Raw genomic sequence first — 18,526 nt, 5'->3', positions numbered from 1 at the left:
CCGTGGGCAATATGCTGTAACACCTGCAGTGCAATTTATAGCGTGATATTACCGGACTCTTGAAAGTCCTTAATTCCATTTTTTTCTCCCATTAAAAGTCCACTGTTAATACAGTATTTGAATACAGTGAGAAAGTCCTTGTTCTCTCTGCCCTATATGATTTTGTTCTATTCAATCTTCTCCCATTCTGGTGTCCTTATTTCTCTCAATCCCTTTTGGTTTGGGAAGGAAACAATAATCTAACAAAATGCTGGTTTTACCCAAACAACTAGAGATAACCAGAAGAAGAAAGTCAACAAACACTAAGGAATAACCAACACTCTCACAACCAGTGACTTTTGAGGCGGCAATGTTTGTCTTGACTGCAGTGTTACGGTGACTGCCATGGGAGAACTCAGGGCATGTGCTGAATGCTATGCCATAATACGAAGTCAAGTTGCAGACCACCTGGGAATGGAAGGCGCAGCAAGCCAGTCTCTGCACAGCAAATGCGAGGAGGAGAGCAAAAGCAGTCTATGATCTTTCTAACAAAAGAGAAACATTCAGGGACGTACACATACGCATCCTAACTACTTCCCCAGTGTTTAAAAAAAAATAAGGTCCACGATTTTCCTGTTATTTTCTATCTTGCCATATTCATATTTCCTAGGGTTTTGCCTGTTTTTATCAATCAGATTGTTATTCATTTTAAGAAAGCAAAGGCCTGGGGTGCCTGGGTGGCTTGGTTGGTTAAGCATCCGACTTCAGCTCAGGTCATGATCTCACGGTCCGTGAGTTTGAGCCCCGCGTCGGGCTCTGTGCTGACAGCTCAGAGCCTGGAGCCTGTTTCCGATTCTGTGTCTCCCTCTCTCTCTGCCCCTCCCCTGTTCATGCTCTGTCTCTGTCTCAAAAATAAACGTTAACAACAACAACAAAAAAAAAGCAAAGGCCACAAGCTTTAAAATTTGGACAGCCTGTTCAAGGCTAAAAAAGACTAGGGTATTCTTGATTCTCCGTTTTTATTGTAGTCATTATCCAAATAGTCTGAGTTGCACCTGGATTTTCCAAAATAAGGTTTTAAGTTTCTAGTTTCTGCTTCATTTGCTAATTTTCATATAATTCTTGTGTGGACCTTAAGAAGGTATTAGTAATAGAATAATACAGTTCCTGGGGCGCCTGGGTGGCTCAGTCAGTTAAACATCTGACTTCAGCTCAGGTCATGATCTCACGGTTTGTGGGTTCGAGCCCCACATCAGGCTCTGTGCTGACAGCCTGGAGCATGGAGTCTGCTTTGGATTCTATGTCTCCCTCTCTCTCTGCACCCCAGCCCCTGCTTGTGATCTCTCTCTCTCTCAAAAATAAACGTTAAAAAAAAAGAAAAAACAGTTCCTGTGCTCAAAGATTATGATCTATAAAAAATAAGATACATATAAATGGTGAATTGTATTGCACACTCCTCTTCATCATCTACTTCCAAATGTTAATTAATGCTCCTTAGGGTCTCAAACTCAATTTCTCATCTAATATAGGATTTCAACCCTATAGCTATGATCTGATAGGCAATCAACCCTGATAGGCAATCATCTGATAGGCCCTATTCTCATCTGAGAGTTAGATACGTGACCCCCTACCAAATTTATTCACCTCAGAGTCCTACAGGCTCTTCAGAACCTACACATCCAAAATGGAACTCATCCTTCCCTTCCCTCTTCCTTGTGTGCTCTCTCCTAATGTGCACATCTTACTGTCAAATCACCTACCAAAACGACATATAGTCTAGTTTTCACTTCCCCTTTCTGATATTCCTTCCCATCTTCTTCAAGATTCTGTCCAAATACCACTTCTTCTATAAAGGTTTCCTTTTTCATGAGGCAAAATTAATCTATTTTCTAGGCTTACAAAACAGTGTTTTCATACAATTACAGCAAATATGTTACTGAGTGACATGAGGCACTTAATTTCTTTCAATTTGCTGTGAATAAACAAGTCATAAAGTTACTTTTAAACACAGTTGTCTTTAATTCTAGGCTTTAAATTTCTTTTTTTTTAATTTTTTTTTTCAACGTTTATTTATTTTTGGGACAGAGAGAGACAGAGCATGAACGGGGGAGGGGCAGAGAGAGAGGGAGACACAGAATCGGAAACAGGCTCCAGGCTCTGAGCCATCAGCCCAGAGCCCGACGCGGGGCTCGAACCCACGGACCGCGAGATCGTGACCTGGCTGAAGTTGGACGCTTAACCGACTGCGCCACCCAGGCGCCCCGGCTTTAAATTTCTTAAGGATGCAAAGCTTATCTTACTCATCTTTATACTCACAGCACCCAATATAATTATTCAATAAACGTTTAGTGAGTGAATGAAGATAAAGAAACATTTCTTACTCTGTAGTTGAATGAATTTTCCAGAGAAGTTACACACTGAGATAAAATGTCTTATATACTACAATCCCTTTGAATTTGGGCCATATTAGAAGGCAGTTTCTTGAGATCAGCATCTGTGAATTAGACCCTGTCAAATCTAGACTTCTTAGGAATAGCCTTGCAATTGTCCTCATTTACACTCTGTGGCCCTTGGCTAAAGTAGGTATTTACATATGCTCTACAAATCTGTCAACTCTCTGTTCTAGAATCCTGAGAGTTTTAAAAAACAAATTCCTAAAAACCACTAGGAGAGGAAATTCCTATTAGAGATTATCTAATCTAAAATCTTCAGGTCTTATTGGGAAGATGGGTTCATTGACTCTATGAAAGTATGGGAAATATTTGTATGCTCACAAAAATAAAATCATAAAGACAATAAACTAAATTAGGGAAATATTAAATAGGTTTTCCAGTAACATTAAGTATTTCATGAGTATTTGTCTACCATACTTTGGTACTACATAAACTTTCAAGGATACACTAAATTTTCACAAGAGGGTTATGAGATTGCTTAACTTCCTGCTGATAAAAGCATATTAACGAACCTCACCCACTAGTTGCTAGTCTGTACAAGTGTTCATAACCCTTCTGATTTCATGATTAGGAGTTCAGAGTCCCAGATTTTGCATTAAACGGGAGTCTCAGCTCTCCTCACAGACCTCTTTAGAGTACCATTCTATGACACAGGTTTATTTTTTCTCAAAAACTTTTTATCTTTCCTCAACTTGTCATAGCAAAAATCTCTACTGCTTGTTTTAGATCTCTTTTTTATTACCAACTGCCAGTTCCTTCTGTACCAAATGCCAGTTTCTTTTTTTCCTAATTATTCTCAAAATCAAGGACTTATAAGTCACATATATTAAGAGTAAAATTCACACAGTTGCTAAAGCACACATTAAAAAAGTGTATGTATTAGAACTTCACATAAGAGAGAAACTGTGCTTGAGTCAGGGTTTCTATACTGAGCTTAGTGCTCTTATATATTTGACATGTCCAAGGTCCTTCAATGGCATGCTAAGGATCAGGGATTTCCAAATACAACTGATTTAGAGTCTAGCATGAAAAAAATGAAGCTCTTAAATCCTGATACTCAGATACCACAGCAATTTCAACAGGCTTTTGCTAATTTCGATACCATGTTCATTTGTCTTCTTTCCTTTCCATAATTCAACTGAACGTGAAACTGACTGATCAAACATTCTCTTATTGCTACATTAATTGAAATGAGATCAGCCAATATGAAAGAAAAATTTGAAAGTATGTAACATTTATAGGTCAGACGAAACCAAGATAACCTGAGAATGAGTCTATGCCCTATATTAATAGAAAACAAAGTACTGGCAAAAATAACATTTATTTGCATAATTACTTTTTCAGAAATGCTAAAACACATACTTTGCCTCGATGTCAGCTTTCTCCCGTACTGCATGAGCCATCTGTTCAGTCTCAAAGTACTTCTTTTTGCCTTTAGCTAAATCTTTCACCGTCTCTTGTAATTCAGTTTGGATCTTCGTCAACTGGTCCACACACTGTAAAATACAAAGTACAATTATTATGATATTAGTTTTCAGGCTTACCGAAAATGAATTTGTCCTAAGGACTATGCACCATGCCCTCAGGATGGAAACCCAGGAGAAAAATCAGCACTTTAGTCTCCGTCAAATTGTAAATTAAAATCCAGTGAACAGCTGGTACTCCCATCTCAAGTAAGGTATTGAATATTGTCCCAGTTTGCTTAACAACTCTGCTTTGAGAAATTACCACAGTGCCGCTGATAACTGACAGTAAGGTAAAGCAAAAGAAAAGCAACAATGAAAATGTTTTTATTATTGGAGATTTCATGGCAATAAAGGCAAAAGAACAAAGCAATTCTGTATTTCTTCATAATTCTTGCACAGGGGCCATACTAATCTTCTCTGTATCATTCCAATTTTAGTATATGTGCTGCCAAAGTGAGCACTCTTCATAATCTTAATAAAGTCTCTACATGTTTGGGGAACTGACGGTGCAAAGGTAGTGAAGAATTCTACTCGGGGAAAGAAGGAATGAAATCTGACAAGTCTGACATTAAGTCCGAGATGAAGAAGAGAAGCAAGAAACCTGGGTACCACATAACAGTTACTACTCAAAATTACTGCCAGCTCAATTCTTTGGATACACCTATACACTCTGAGAGAAGGGACAGACATAATTAACTCGAAGAAATGTTTAATCAATAAATTTTTATAACATAATTGGGCCAAAGTAACATTGCTTTGGAACTCTTCTGGATATCCAAAGGGGAAACATTTTTCCCAGTTTGAAACAAACCACTGAAAAGTTTTGCCAGCCTGAGACAAATTTAGGGAAGCTCTCACTGAAAAACTTCTGAGCCTGAAATAGTATTTAGTGGAGACTGAAAAAAACTCAGCAAAGTAGGAGGAGATATTGGTGAGGGACTATTGTGCCAGGCTGAACAGCATGGAGTAGATAGAGCAAGGACACTGGAATAGCATAGATAAAGCACAAACTTACACATGTGACATATAGGCTAGAGTTTCCCAGAAATTATTCGGTGTTAAAGAAAGGGACAACTTTGGGGTGACTGGGTGGCTCAGACAGTTGAGTGTCCAACTTCAGCTCAGGTCATGATCTCACGGTTCATAGGTTCAAGCCCTGCATCAGGCTCTGTGTTGACAGCTCAGAGCCTGGAGCCTGCTTTGGATTCTGTGTGTCTCTCTCTTTCTCTGCCCACCCCCCCCACTTGTGCTCTCTCTTGAAAATAAATAAATATTAAAAAAATAAAAAGGACTACTTTACAGAAAGTGCAAAACCTGGAAGGTTCTCTAGGGGCATATTTACTGAGCACTTATCAAGTGTCAGGCTGTGAATAAAGGGTTAAAAAGCCACCTCTTTCTCCTCTGCATGAAAACTGGACCCTTGCTTAACTTTCTAGGTCTCTGTTTCAACAGAAACCTGATGAAGACACAATGTCAACTGTGTTATTTGGTAACACTGCTTATGAACCCGACAGGCAAACTGCATCAAAGTACAAATGAACTATAAATATCTGGTGGAGAAGCACTGGCTTTAGGCTTTTTTGAGTATCGTAATTCCTGTGTCTGGATGTGTCCTTCTCATAGACTTTGGAAGCTCTGTCTGTAAAGTTGTCATAAAAGCTTTTAGTTTCCTTTAGGGTCTGTGGCTACCCCTGTACATTCTCTCTCATTCTCTTGCCCTAGATCTCTTACCTGAGGAACCAAACAGAATAACCGTGGTTGGCTATGTAGACTGAGACATACACCAGTGAAAGAACTAAATACTAGCACTAGATGCTGCCCTGCTGGTTAACTGTGTTCCCTGTTCTAATGTCCTTCTAAGTTAACCTCATACCAGGTATGGCCTACAATAATCATGACAGTCTCAATGTTTCGTTAAACTTAAGAAGACTCCCTATGGGCACATAGGCAGAATGCACTAAGTTTAGTACTTTATAAATATTATCACATTTACTCTTCCAAATGACTCTGGTAAAAGTGTTCATACTAGTCCTATTTTAGGATAAGGAAATAGACTTAAAGTGGTTAAATAATTTACCCAAAGTCATAAAGTGAGAAAGTGATGCTATCATTTACCATGTTAATCCATTATAGTACCTACCCCAGTTTTGTGACAACTCATGTAGAGATACTTTATCTTAAAATAGTAAGCTTTAAAAAAATTGATATGTAATCCACATACCACAAAATTCATCCTTTAAAAGTATACAATTTGGTGGGTTTTAGTATATTTATAAGGTTGTACAACCATTTACCACTGTCTAATTCCAGAACATTTCATCACCCAAAAAAGAAACCCCATACCGATTAGCAGTCACTCCTCATTTTCCCCTATCCCTAGTCCCTGGAAACCACTAATCTACTTTCTGGCTCTATGAATTTCCTGCATTTCATTTATCAATGGAATCATGTAACTATGTGGTCTTATATGTCCTAAGTCCTCACATAATGTATTTAGGGTTCATCTATGTTGTATCATGTATTATTTCTCCATTTCTTTTTATGGCTGAATAATATTTCATTTTATAGATACACTAAAATAGTAAGCTTTTATCTTGTAGAAAAAAATCTGTCTTTCCCTTTAATTTTTAATAGTCCTTATCATAAATAAACCTCTTGTTTATTTATTTACTTTGAGAGAGAGCGTGCATGTGCATGTGCATGAACGGGAAAGGGGCAGAGAGAGAGAGACTTCCAAGCAGGTTCTGTGCAACCTGACAGGAGGCTCAAACTCACAAACTGTGAGATCATGACCTGAACTGAAATAAAGAGTTGGATGTTTAACTGACTGGATTACCCAGCACCTCAACAAACCTCTTGTAAGAGCATGCGGCTCTTGATCTTGGGACCATGAGTTTGGGCCCGTGTTGGGCATAGATTTACATACATACATACATACATACATACATACATACATACAAATAAAAATAAGAACCAAAAACTGGGGCATGGTCTGAAAACCATGTTTAATGGGAAAATGAGACAGATTATTTAAAAGAGGAGTCAGGTATAAGGCATTTATAACCAAAATGTTCATCCAAAACAATAGAGCTTGACACCTCAGAAAAACTAATCAATGAAGGGAAGCTTAAGAATCCTATGCATGGAAAGGGTCTGCTAAGTTGAACGTTTCGAGAGGAAACTAAACACAGTTGGTCAAAGCTTTTCATGTGGATTGCACATCATGTGGCTAGGATATCAGTATATTCACACAAATGAACACCATGGGTACATGAGAACATATGTGCGTACACGTGCACAGACCCACACACAGCCACTCTCTGCTCATATGCCTACCCTTCAAAGGATAAGATGTATCTCTTAGACCTGATTACTTAATTCATTTTCATCTATAAAAGGCTACCAATTAAATTACTTTCTCTATATGTGACAATATCAGGGGGACCTTATGATAGTTCATATCTTTGAAAGGATTTCTCAAAAATCTCATCAGAAAACTCAGGGTGATTCTATTCTTGTTTTTTCTTTCCCTTTACATAAGTTTCTAAGATACTGTTCATCAAATAATATTAGATAGATAGCCCATGTGTACAATGAAGAGATCTTTTATGATCTATTCTTCCCTAGCATTCAGTAAATCCTTAACCAAATGTCTTCCATCACCAAAATGAACTGTTTGAAGTCAGAGTAATTTGAGTTTTTGTCAAATGAAAGTGCTCCGCACACAGCAAAACAAGGACATACATCATTTCATTGCACTTTGCTTTCCTGCGCTGCAGATATTGCATTTTTTACAAATTGAAGATTCAAGACTTTAGTGGAAGAACTGTAGATGTGGTGGAAATAGCAAGAGAACTAGAATTTGAAGTAGAGCCTGAAGATGTGTCTGAATTGTTGCAATCTCATGATAAAACTTGAATAGATGGGGAACTGCTTCTTATGGATGAGCAAAGACAGTGGTTTCTCGAGAAGGAATCTACTCCTGGTGAAGACTGTTGAAATGACAATTTAGAATACTACATAATTTTAGTTGATAAAGCAGCAGCAGTGTTTGAGAGGATTGCCTCTAATTGTCAAAGAAGTTCTACTATAGGTAAAATGCTATCAAACACCATCACATGCTGCAGAGAAATTGTGTGTGAAAGGAAGAGTCAATGGATGCAGCAAACTTCGTTGTCTTATTTTTTTTTAATGTTTATTTATTTTTGAGAGAGAGAGAGAGAGAGAGAGAGAGAGAGAGAGAGAACGAGCATGAGCAAGGGAGGGGCAAAGAGAAAGAGGGAGGCACAGAATCTGAAGCAGGCTCCAGGCTCTGAGCTGTCAGCATAGAGTCTGATGTGGGGCTTGAACTCACGAGCTGTGAGATCATGACCTGAGCCGAAGTCAGATGCTTAACTGACTGAGCCACCCAGGCACCCCTTCGTTGTCTTATTTTAAGAAATTGCCACAGCCACAGTAGCCTTCAGCAACCACCACCCTGATCATGAGCAGCCACCAACATCAAGGCAAAGACCCTCTATCAGCAATAAGATTATGACTCACTGAAAGTTCAGATGATAGATAGCATTTTTAGCAATAAAGTATTTTTAAATTAAGGTATGTACATTGTGTGTGTGTGTGTTTTTTTTTTTTTCAGACACAGCTACCACACACTTATAGCCTACAGTATAGGGTAAACATAACTTTTATATACACTGGGAAACCAAAAAATTCATTTGGCTCACTTTACTGCAATATTTGCTTTATTGTAGTGGTATGAAATCAACCCACAATGTTTTTGAGATATGCCTGCACCAAAAATATTTGTTAAATACAAGTCATAAAACTTAATTTGCAAAGAAAAAGATTACCTAGGATTTCCTTTCCAAATTTAGATTAAATTTCTTCATAGGAATCCAGTTTTCTGAGGGGACTAAGTTATATAGTTAAAAAGAAGCTTACTTAATAATGCCTATATGTTAAGAAAAGACTTGGTATGGTATAAGCCCAGCTCTTTACCAAGAGTTATCAGCACTGAGCAGACACAGAAATGAGTGTACAAGTTTACCTTAAGGATAAGGTATTATATAAAATGGTGACAAACTTGGATACTAGAATTCTAGTGAAGAAATTAAAAGTATGATACCTAAGTATGACACAGATCTTAGAATAAGATATACTTGGCAATAACTTGAAGAGAGGAATAAAAATAAAATAGCAACTTGAGCCAATACATTAAAGTCCCACAAATCAGTAGATTCTCTAACCTAGTAGTCATGTCCTAGAAATTCATGTTAAGGAAGTAACTTCAAAGAAAAAGTTAATTTTTATTGCAGACTTAGTGGTAATGTCCCAAAACAAAGGTATGATTAAATAAAGTAGAATAAATAAAAAATTCATTCAGAAATTAAAAATAGTAAACACAAAGATTGCATAGAAACATGAACAATTAATTAGGAAATAGAATGAAGAAAATGGGATATGCTAAAAAATGATCAATGTATTAATCGTAACTATTGCAAAAACTAAGAAGATAAAAGGAGTAAGATAATTAAGTAGTCTACTATGGTAAAGGAATTGTATGTATTTTTCTGTAAACTTATTTAAGTATTAAAGTTCAAGCGTTTTTAGAAGATTGCATAGGATTTGGAATTAGGAAGCAGTATATTCAAGTTTCTGCTGTGTTATTTACTACTAAGTCTCTTTAACATTTTTTAGGCTGGGTTTTATCATTTGTAAAATAATAAGATTAATATACCTAACAAGTTGATAGGAAAATCAAATGAGACTATAATGGATATGGTAGCAGTTTACAAACTCTAAAGTGTTATCCAAATGTAAATCCCAACTATTTCAAAGAAACATAAACTCTAGTTTGCATGAGAAAGATATGAACTAAAGTATTACTAATAATTAATACAATGATGGATGTTAACTGGACTTCTGGACTTAGTATGGCGATCATTTTGCAATATATATATAAATATCAAATCATTACATTATACATCTGAAATTCATGTTATGTGAATTATATCTCAATTTTTAAAAATGGCAAAAGTCTTAGATTATTATGGCTCTTGTTTTGTTTTATAAGCAAATGCCAGCATACAGAAAATCATTTCGAAAAAGCCATAATATTATTCTCGTTATAATCACAATGGACAGACGTTTTATAATTGTAATATGGCTGAATTTACCCCCACGTCTTAGAAAACTGACAAAATAGAGAAAATTCTTAAAAGAACATGACCATTAAAATGTTATTGAGGGAAAACAAAATTGGCTGTGATAATGACAAAACAAGTTGTTTCAGACTACCTTCTTCTAGTCTGGAAATTGTTAAAGTTGGACAAAACAGGTTTTTAAAAGATACCAGCACTAAAGAACAATAATATACACTGGACTTATAGGACTATGATATATGGAAGAAGGGAAGCCCAGCTAGGTAAGCTCTACATTTTTTTTCTTAGGGCATTTGTCCAATCAGGGTACAGAGAAACAGGCAATCTCACTAGATTAAGGAAATAGAGGTTGGAGTTTAAGGATGCTACAAGAGGAAAAACTTGAGAGGCTAAATTCTGGAAAGAAGGGTGCTACAGAGAAGCAAGCCCAAAGATCTGTATGCAATTTCCCCGAGTCATCAGTTAACTCCTAAGTGGCACGTATGAGGTAAAATCCCAAGAAATCCAGCAAAGAAGAGCAGCTGAAAGGCTAATAAGCTGAGCAAGTACCAGAGGATCAGAACAGCTACATGATGTTGAGAAGACAGAGGTTAGAGTCAAGTCTTGTCAAAGTAGAAGGGTTTTGGTAGGCACCCTATACCAAAATATGGACAATGGTGAAACAGAACAGCCCTAAGAAAGGCTAAAACCAGACCCTAACAGGATCAAGGTGATCTGACAGTATTCTATCTGCCTGCCAGAAAATTTAACTCTCTTTGGAAATAAAAAACATATTCCAGAGCCTCTATAATTTTTATTCACAATGTCCAGCATTATGAGGCATAACCAAAACCCAAGAAAAACAGTAAATGATAAAAAAAGGCCTTGGGTGCCTGGGTGGCTCAGTCAGTTAAGTAAGTGTCTGACTCTTGATTTTGGTTTAGGTCATGGTGTCACCGTTCATGGGATTGAGCCCCATATTGGGCTCTGCACTGACAGTACAGAGCCACTCACACTCTATTTCTCTCAAAATAAATAAATAAACTTTAAAAAAAAAAAAAAAAAGGAGACCTATAGTGATTTCGACAGTGGAATCATGAACCAGAGATCAGGAGTAACCTATTTAAGAGAATAAAGGAAAAACATGGAGAACAACTTCACCAGAAACACAGAATTGGTTTTTAAAAAATAAAATAAAAATTCTAGAACTGAAAAATACATTAAGACTCCAAAATATGTTTTAAAAGCAGATTGGAAATAGCTTAAAACAGAATATTAATGAACTGTAAGACACTGGTAGAAAATACTCAGACTGAAGTACAGAAAGAAAAAAAAGATGGAAATAGAGAAAATGCATAAAAAGTACAAATGTCATATGAACAAATTCAAAAGGTCTGACAGCACAAAAGTTATAATGGGGAGGCAAATGGAATTACACTGTTGGAAGATTTTTATATTGTGTATAAGGTAGTAAATACTAATTCCAGGTAAACTTTATTAAATTAATTGAAAGTTTGGAGAATAGTATAAGTACCAATTCCAGATAAACTGGACTAAGTCAGGGAGGCATACTGGAGTCTCTAAGGTAACTAGTAAAAGAATAATACAAAATTATAAAATTAAAAAGCTAATAGTAGAGCAAAAATTGATAATAAAAAAATACAAGTGCAGTGCCTAGCTAGCTCAGACAGTAGAGCACGTGACTCTTGATCTCTAGTTCATGAGTTTAAGCACCATGTTGGGAGTAGAGATTACTTTTAAAAAAAGAAAAGAGGGGCGCCTGGGTGGCGCAGTCGGTTAAGCGTCCGACTTCAGCCAGGTCACGATCTCGCGGTCCGGGAGTTCGAGCCCCGCGTCAGGCTCTGGGCTGATGGCTCAGAGCCTGGAGCCTGTTTCCGACTCTGTGTCTCCCTCTCTCTCTGCCCCTCCCCCATTCATGCTCTGTTTCTCTCTGTCCCCCAAAAAATAAATAAACGTTGAAAAAAAAAGAAAAGAAAAGAAAAGAAAAGAAAAATGTGAGATTGTTCAATGTCACTAATCATCTGGAAAATGCGAGTCAAAACCACAGTGAGATACTTCATACCTTCTAGGATAGTTATTACATACATATAAAAAAAAAAAACCCAAAAGATAATAACCATTGGTGAAGTTATGGAGAAACACGAACCCTTATACACAGCTGGGAATGCAAAATGGTGCAATAAGGAAAACAGTATGGCAGTTTCTCAAAAAATTAAAAATAGAACTACTATATGATCCAGCAATCCCACTTCTGAGTATTTATCCACAATAATTGAAATCAGGATCTCAAAGAGATATTAGCACCCCATGTTCACAGCAGCACTATTCACAAAAGCCAAAGTAAGGAAACAATCAAAGTATTGAGCAATGCATGAATGTATAAAAAATGTAGCATATACTAATAGTGGAGTATTATTCAGCCTTAAAAAGGAATGAAATCCTACAATATGCAACAACATAGATGAACCTGCAAGACATTACCCTAAATGAAATAAGCCAGTCACAAAGGAACAAATATTGCATGATTGCACTTACATGAAGTATCTAAAACAGTAAAACTCATGGAAGCAAAGAACAGAATTCTGGTCAGCAGGGGCTGGAAGAAGAGGAAAGAAAGAACTGCTAACCAACCAAAATTTCAGTTATACTAAATGAGTAAACCCAAGATTAGTTGTACAACATTGTGCCTATAGATAACAATACTGTATTGTAGACTTAAAAATCTGTTAAGAAGGTAGATCTCATGTTAACTGTTATCACACTAAAGTTAAAAAAAAAAAGAAGAAATGAAAAATACACAATTAATCCAAAAGGCAAAAAAAAAAAAAAAAATGGGGGAAAGGTTAGAGAAGCAAAGGAAAAAGAATAGATCATCTATTTATCCTATATGGAGTCAATTTGTTGTACAGCTTGGGAAGTACAATTGGAGAAGCCAACTACAGTGGCTATCTGTTGTTTTGCTTGCTCTGTCTTTATTTCCATGGTTTTTCCTTTGGAAATCCATCTCAATTTTCTTTTGGAAAATTATCTTTCCCCATTTTTAGTACATATAGTTTACATGAGGACTGTAAACCCCAACGTGGGGGTCTTGGTAACCCAAGACAGGCCAATGAGCCTCAATTTGGGAAGTTTCGTTGGAACTTTTGGGAAAATGCAAAGTGAGGGATTGCTAGCTATAAGATTTATAAATCCTTCATTTGGGGGCCACCATGTGGAGAGTTGCTAAAGAATGAAGCCTTTATGGGAATGCAAGCTGGTGCAGCCACTCTGGAAAACAGTATGGAGGTTCCTCAAAAAACTAAAAATAGAACTACCCTACGACCCAGCAATTGCACTACTAGGAATTTATCCACGGGATACAGGTGTGCTGTTTCGAAGGGACACATGCACCCCCATATTTATAGAAGCACTATCAACAATAGCCAAAGTATGGAAACAGCCCAAATATCCATTGATGGATAAATGGATAAAGAAAATGCGGTATATATACACAATGGAGTATTACTCGGCAATCAAAAAGAATGAAATCTTGCCATTTGTAACTATGTGGATGAAACTGGAGGGTATTATGCTAAGTGAAATTAGTCAGTCAGAGAAAGACAAAAATCATATGACTTCACTCATATGAGGACTTTAAGAGACAAAACAGAAGAACATAGGGGAAGGGAAACAAAAATAATATAAAAACAGGGAGGGGGACAAAACAGAAGAGACTCATAAATATGGAAAACAGGGTTACTGGAGGGGTTGTGGGGGGGGTGGGCTAAATGGGTAAGGGGCATTAAGAAATCTACTCCTGAAATCATTGTTGTACTATATGTTAACTAATTTGGATGTAGATTTTAAAAAATAAAAAACAAAATTAAAAAAAAAAAAAGAATGAAGCCTTCAGGGGAAAACAGACCTACTAGATGGAAAGAAGGACTGAATTCTAATACCATCATTTAACCATCTGATCCACCCCTGGAATTTTCAGTTATCCAAGCTAATACATTATTTTCTTGGCTTAAACTAGTTTGAAGTAGGTTTCTGTCGTCTGTAATCTCAGAGTTGTAAACGGTACACCTAACATGTACCTAAAGTCCAACAACTGCTTAGATGGAACATAAACACCATTTTTTCCAGCTATAATATAATACAATTCACAGATAAGAGGACTTGTCAAATTTCATCAAACATCCTCTGCCCAGGAACGCTGGTTAAATTCGGGACAGAGACTATTCTCCCAATGGAAGAGAAACTCTTTCAAAATATTCTGATATTGAGAAAAGTAGACTTTTCCAGTAATTCAATTAGATTTGGTCAATGCATTGGCTATGTGAAACGCAGTATTTCCTCCCAGTTAGGAAATTATGCTAGTATAAATTCTCTGCCTCTATCTTCTACCCTCTCTCTGCGTACCTGTATGTGTTTTATACATACATACATATATACATATATATACACACACAAAACATATTTTCAAAACTCAAAAGCATTGTTTGGTCAGTGGTTATGTAATTTTGAAAAGGTAATTTTGAGCTAAAAAAAGGCATTCCTATACAGATATGTTAAAACCAACTGATATTACACAAGTGCTTGAAAGAGATGAAAATTTTATATAAACACAAAATACATTTAACATACTGATTTTATGCTACAAATATCATCTTTGGCAAACAAGGAAAATTAGTTTTTTTAGATTTTGTAAAACAATTTTGAAAATCCAAATGATAATTAAAATTAAAACACTGGATGGTTTTTGAATGACTATTTCCTTAAATGATTACTTTAATATTTTTTAAAGCATTGATACTTCCATAGGAATAATTTAATTACTTATTAGGCATCATAATAATTTGTATTTGTAACTCTATCTCCAAAAAAGGATACAATTCAACTACCTTCAATAGCAAGCACTTCATAAACATATTTAATAGTGATTTTTTTCTATGAATTTTTGATTTCTGTATAATCAAAGTAGATCTATTTGAAAACTTTAATTTTATATAACCTATATAATTAAACTTTAGAGTACATCATTTTTGGTAATAAGTTTTCTTATTAGGTGAAAAATAAGAAAATAAGTTTCACATATTTGGTCAAAATGTGTCAACTTCCTTTAAATTATTATGCAAAATGACTCAAGTTAAAACCAAGATGAATTTTTTCAAGACTTAGTGGGATTAATAACATTTAACTACTTTATTATACACTGAACTATAACAATATTGTACAACTAAGTAAATCTATTTACTTGAATTAGGATGAAAAGTGGTATTTGTAAGAAGTATTCATTGACCTTTTCAGAATATCCAGATTCAAATTATACTCACTTTTGTCAGTTAATAAAACACAGCAGTTAGAAAGAATATGATGAAATAAAAAAATCCTAGTAACATGTTGAAATCAAAAAGTCCATGTTGAAATCAGAAATATTTGTGACCATATAGAAAAGCTCAAGGTGTTAAATGCAATTTAACATAACCTTACAGATTACAAATGGAGCACTTAGATATTAAAATGCATATAAGAAAAGAATAGAAACAATACCCTTTTTAGTTGTTGTTCTTTTAAGCTTCTCACTGTCCTTGCAGGCTCAGAAATGAAGTTTTTATAGTTTTCACATATATTGATCCGAGACTGGGCTACCTGCATTGTTCCCTCAAGAAAAGATTTCCAAACAGGATACATGCTCCTAAATTCAAAGAGGGACAGAAAAGTATTAGGCAGGGAAAAGGAAAAAAGTTGGCTAACCTTATGCTTACTGGCTAGCACTGTGAAACAGAATGGGTGTTTTCTTTATAGTTGAAAGTGTATTTATAGTGGTTTATATATATAAGTAGTAAAATTTTTATCATATAAAGGGAGAAACACAACATATACTTTATTCCTTTATATCTCTGCAATGACCATCTTGATTCATTAGCTATTCTTGGTAATGGAGTAAAGGATTGCAATTCCAGACAAAGCTAATGCTATAAAAATTAGTGAATTCAGACTGTCCAGACCTTTCACTGTCTCAGGGTCATCATTATGGATATCAAGTTTCATTATTTCATTAAGATACTTTCCTAATTTTAGAGATGGGGTAACTGAGCAAGCCTTAGACAGATTTAGAAAATCACCCTAGATCACAAAAGAGTGTGGTAGTACTGAGATATAGATGAAGGTTGAGTACCTCTAAAGTACATTCTCTTTCAACTACATCATATTATTCTCTTACATAAATTGATACAGCTGGAAAAAAATCATAAACAATTGCTTACATACTTGAGAAGTCTATTTCTCTGACAAAAGAGTTCTATGGTAGCAACGTTCTACATCTGTTTCTGTGTTGTAACAATGCTTAGCCAGCATCCTATTGTGGCTTGGAATCATTCCAAGCAATTCCCATCACCTTTACTTGATAAATGTGCTCAGCAATCTCTTGGGAAATTCAAAGAATTATTCATCTTTTGCTTTTTGTAGCTAATGTCCTTTTCAAAGCTTCTCTTCTACTTTGCTAATTCCTTAGTCAGTTCTAGTATGCACCTGCACTAGTTAAACATATTTTATAACTTATCATAACAATGGAGGGTATTTTGTTTTTAAAAAATGAGATGCTTGCACTGATGGATTATAATATTCATCTCCTAAGATTTTCCTTCTTGTGCCACATGGATTTTCTACTATAGCAATGTATGATACCTTGTGCTACATAAATGCTACTACTTAGAACTAAAAAAACCTTGGGGTGCCTGGGTGGCTCAGTTAGTTAAATGTCTGTCCAACTCTTGATTTTGGCTCAGGTCATGATCTCACATTCCTAAGATCGAGCCCCACACTGAGCAGAGAGAGAGCCTGCTTAGGATTCTCTCTCTCTCTCTCTCTCTCTCTCTCTCTCTCTGCCCCTCCCAGCCCATGTGCGTGCATGCTCTGTCTCATAAATAAGTTAAACAATAAAAGAACTAAAAATCATTGTAACTATATTTTTCAAATAAGGAAATGATTAGTTTATATAGTGGATTAGGTTTTGTAATACATCAAATGAATTAGTTTAGATGGAAATATTCTTTTATTTAACCAGAAGTATATCACATTCCCTTTGGAAAAAAGATTCAGTGTATGGTGCCAGCAAAAGCTGTCAACACAAAAGCAAAATGAGTATGAGATGATGGATGTTAACTAAACCTATTGTGGTAATCATTTCACAGTATATGTAAATCAAACCATCAAGCTGTATACCTTAAACTTACAGTGATATATGTCAATTATTTTTCAATAAAGCTGGGGAAAAAAACCCAGCAAAATTAAAGTTGCCCATAGCCTGCATGACAACTGATGGAACCTGGGATGTAAACTCACCACAGCCCCTCCTAAACAGTCCAAACTGTTCAGAGAATGCAGAGAGAAAAATTCAGTACTTGCTTTGTAGTTATTAATTTGCACTTAAAATACATTTTAAAATCATAATTAAAATGAGAAAGAAGCACTATGAAATGTGACAGAAAGGAAGGAAAGAGAAAAGGGAGGGAGGGAGGGAGGGAGGGAGGAAGGAAGGAAGGAAGGAAGGAAGGAAGGAAGGAAGGAAAGGTGGGAGGGAGGAAGGGAGGGAGGATCCCTTCATCCAGGCTCTCCTCATAGGGAGCACTCTCTTCCCTTTCAGTCTTCACCTAGTTGACTGTTGTTCATCCCTCAAATCTCAGCTTAAATATAACTTCCTTAGAGAAGCCTTTCATGATCACCACCAACCCAACCCACAGACTCCCATCAAGTTCCTCTCTGTTATTCGTTACATGGCTCCAGCACTTTTCCTTCAATTATACATATTTTTATGTAATTGTTAGTCAATGTCTGTCACTCTCACTATAGTGAATATTTCATGAAGGTAGGGGTACATGTCTGTCTCACTATTGTATTCCTAGGGCCTAAACACATGGCCTAAGATTTAGAAAGGTTATGAAAATACATATTGCATGAAAAAAATGAATGGATATATATATTACGAGGACTATACAATAAAAAGAAAAATCCTTGTAAAGTTTAAAAAGAGGTCTTTGGAGAGTAGCAGATCTATAGCATGCAAACATATTCTATATACTGAGACACCATGAAAAGAAAATAATTTAGTTACAAGTTAATCAGAAGACCTGGGTTCAAGTTCTAGTTCAACCAAAATAATCATATGTAGCACACTTCACTATACTTTCATTTCCTCAACTGGCAAATGGAGAAAATAACAAAAATACCAGCACCATGTATCTCACAGGGTTATTTTATAATAGTAAATGCAAATGAAGTAAAAACCCTTGGCAGAGATTCTTTTAATGAATAAATAGTAACAGAAGCAGAACTGTAGTAGAAATGTTAGTGCTTGTTAACATAATAGTGATAGTTGCAATGGTAGTGGTATTTTTCATTAAACTGAGGAAAAATAATAATGGGTGTAGAGGGATTTTAAACGTTTTTATTTCACTAGGCTCCATATATGTAATTTTGTGGCATA

At 35.8% G+C, this 18,526-nt stretch overlaps 1 protein-coding gene and 1 non-coding gene across 5 annotated transcripts in view; both read right to left on the bottom strand.

Moving 5' to 3' along the window:
* FCHSD2 (FCH and double SH3 domains 2) overlaps window positions 1-18,526 on the bottom strand; it is a 302,796-nt gene that overhangs the window by 125,784 nt on the left and 158,486 nt on the right. For all 4 annotated transcript variants that reach the window (XM_047824065.1, XM_047824066.1, XM_047824067.1 and 1 more), the window contains 2 exons: window positions 15,592-15,736; window positions 3,795-3,928 (listed from right to left, as the gene is read on the bottom strand). In XM_047824065.1, the coding sequence (XP_047680021.1) occupies window positions 3,795-3,928; window positions 15,592-15,736 (279 nt within the window). The remainder of the gene's footprint in view (window positions 1-3,794; window positions 3,929-15,591; window positions 15,737-18,526) is intronic.
* Window positions 4,254-4,359, bottom strand: LOC125147231 (U6 spliceosomal RNA). The gene has a single exon (XR_007145072.1). It is a non-coding gene; the product is annotated as a U6 spliceosomal RNA (small nuclear RNA).

This window comes from Prionailurus viverrinus, chromosome D1, assembly GCF_022837055.1.
Source record: "Prionailurus viverrinus isolate Anna chromosome D1, UM_Priviv_1.0, whole genome shotgun sequence".
In the NCBI taxonomy this organism is placed as follows: Eukaryota; Metazoa; Chordata; class Mammalia; order Carnivora; family Felidae; genus Prionailurus; species Prionailurus viverrinus.
Note: the sequence above shows the minus strand (reverse complement) of the source record. Positions and strands in the feature narration are given on the sequence as shown.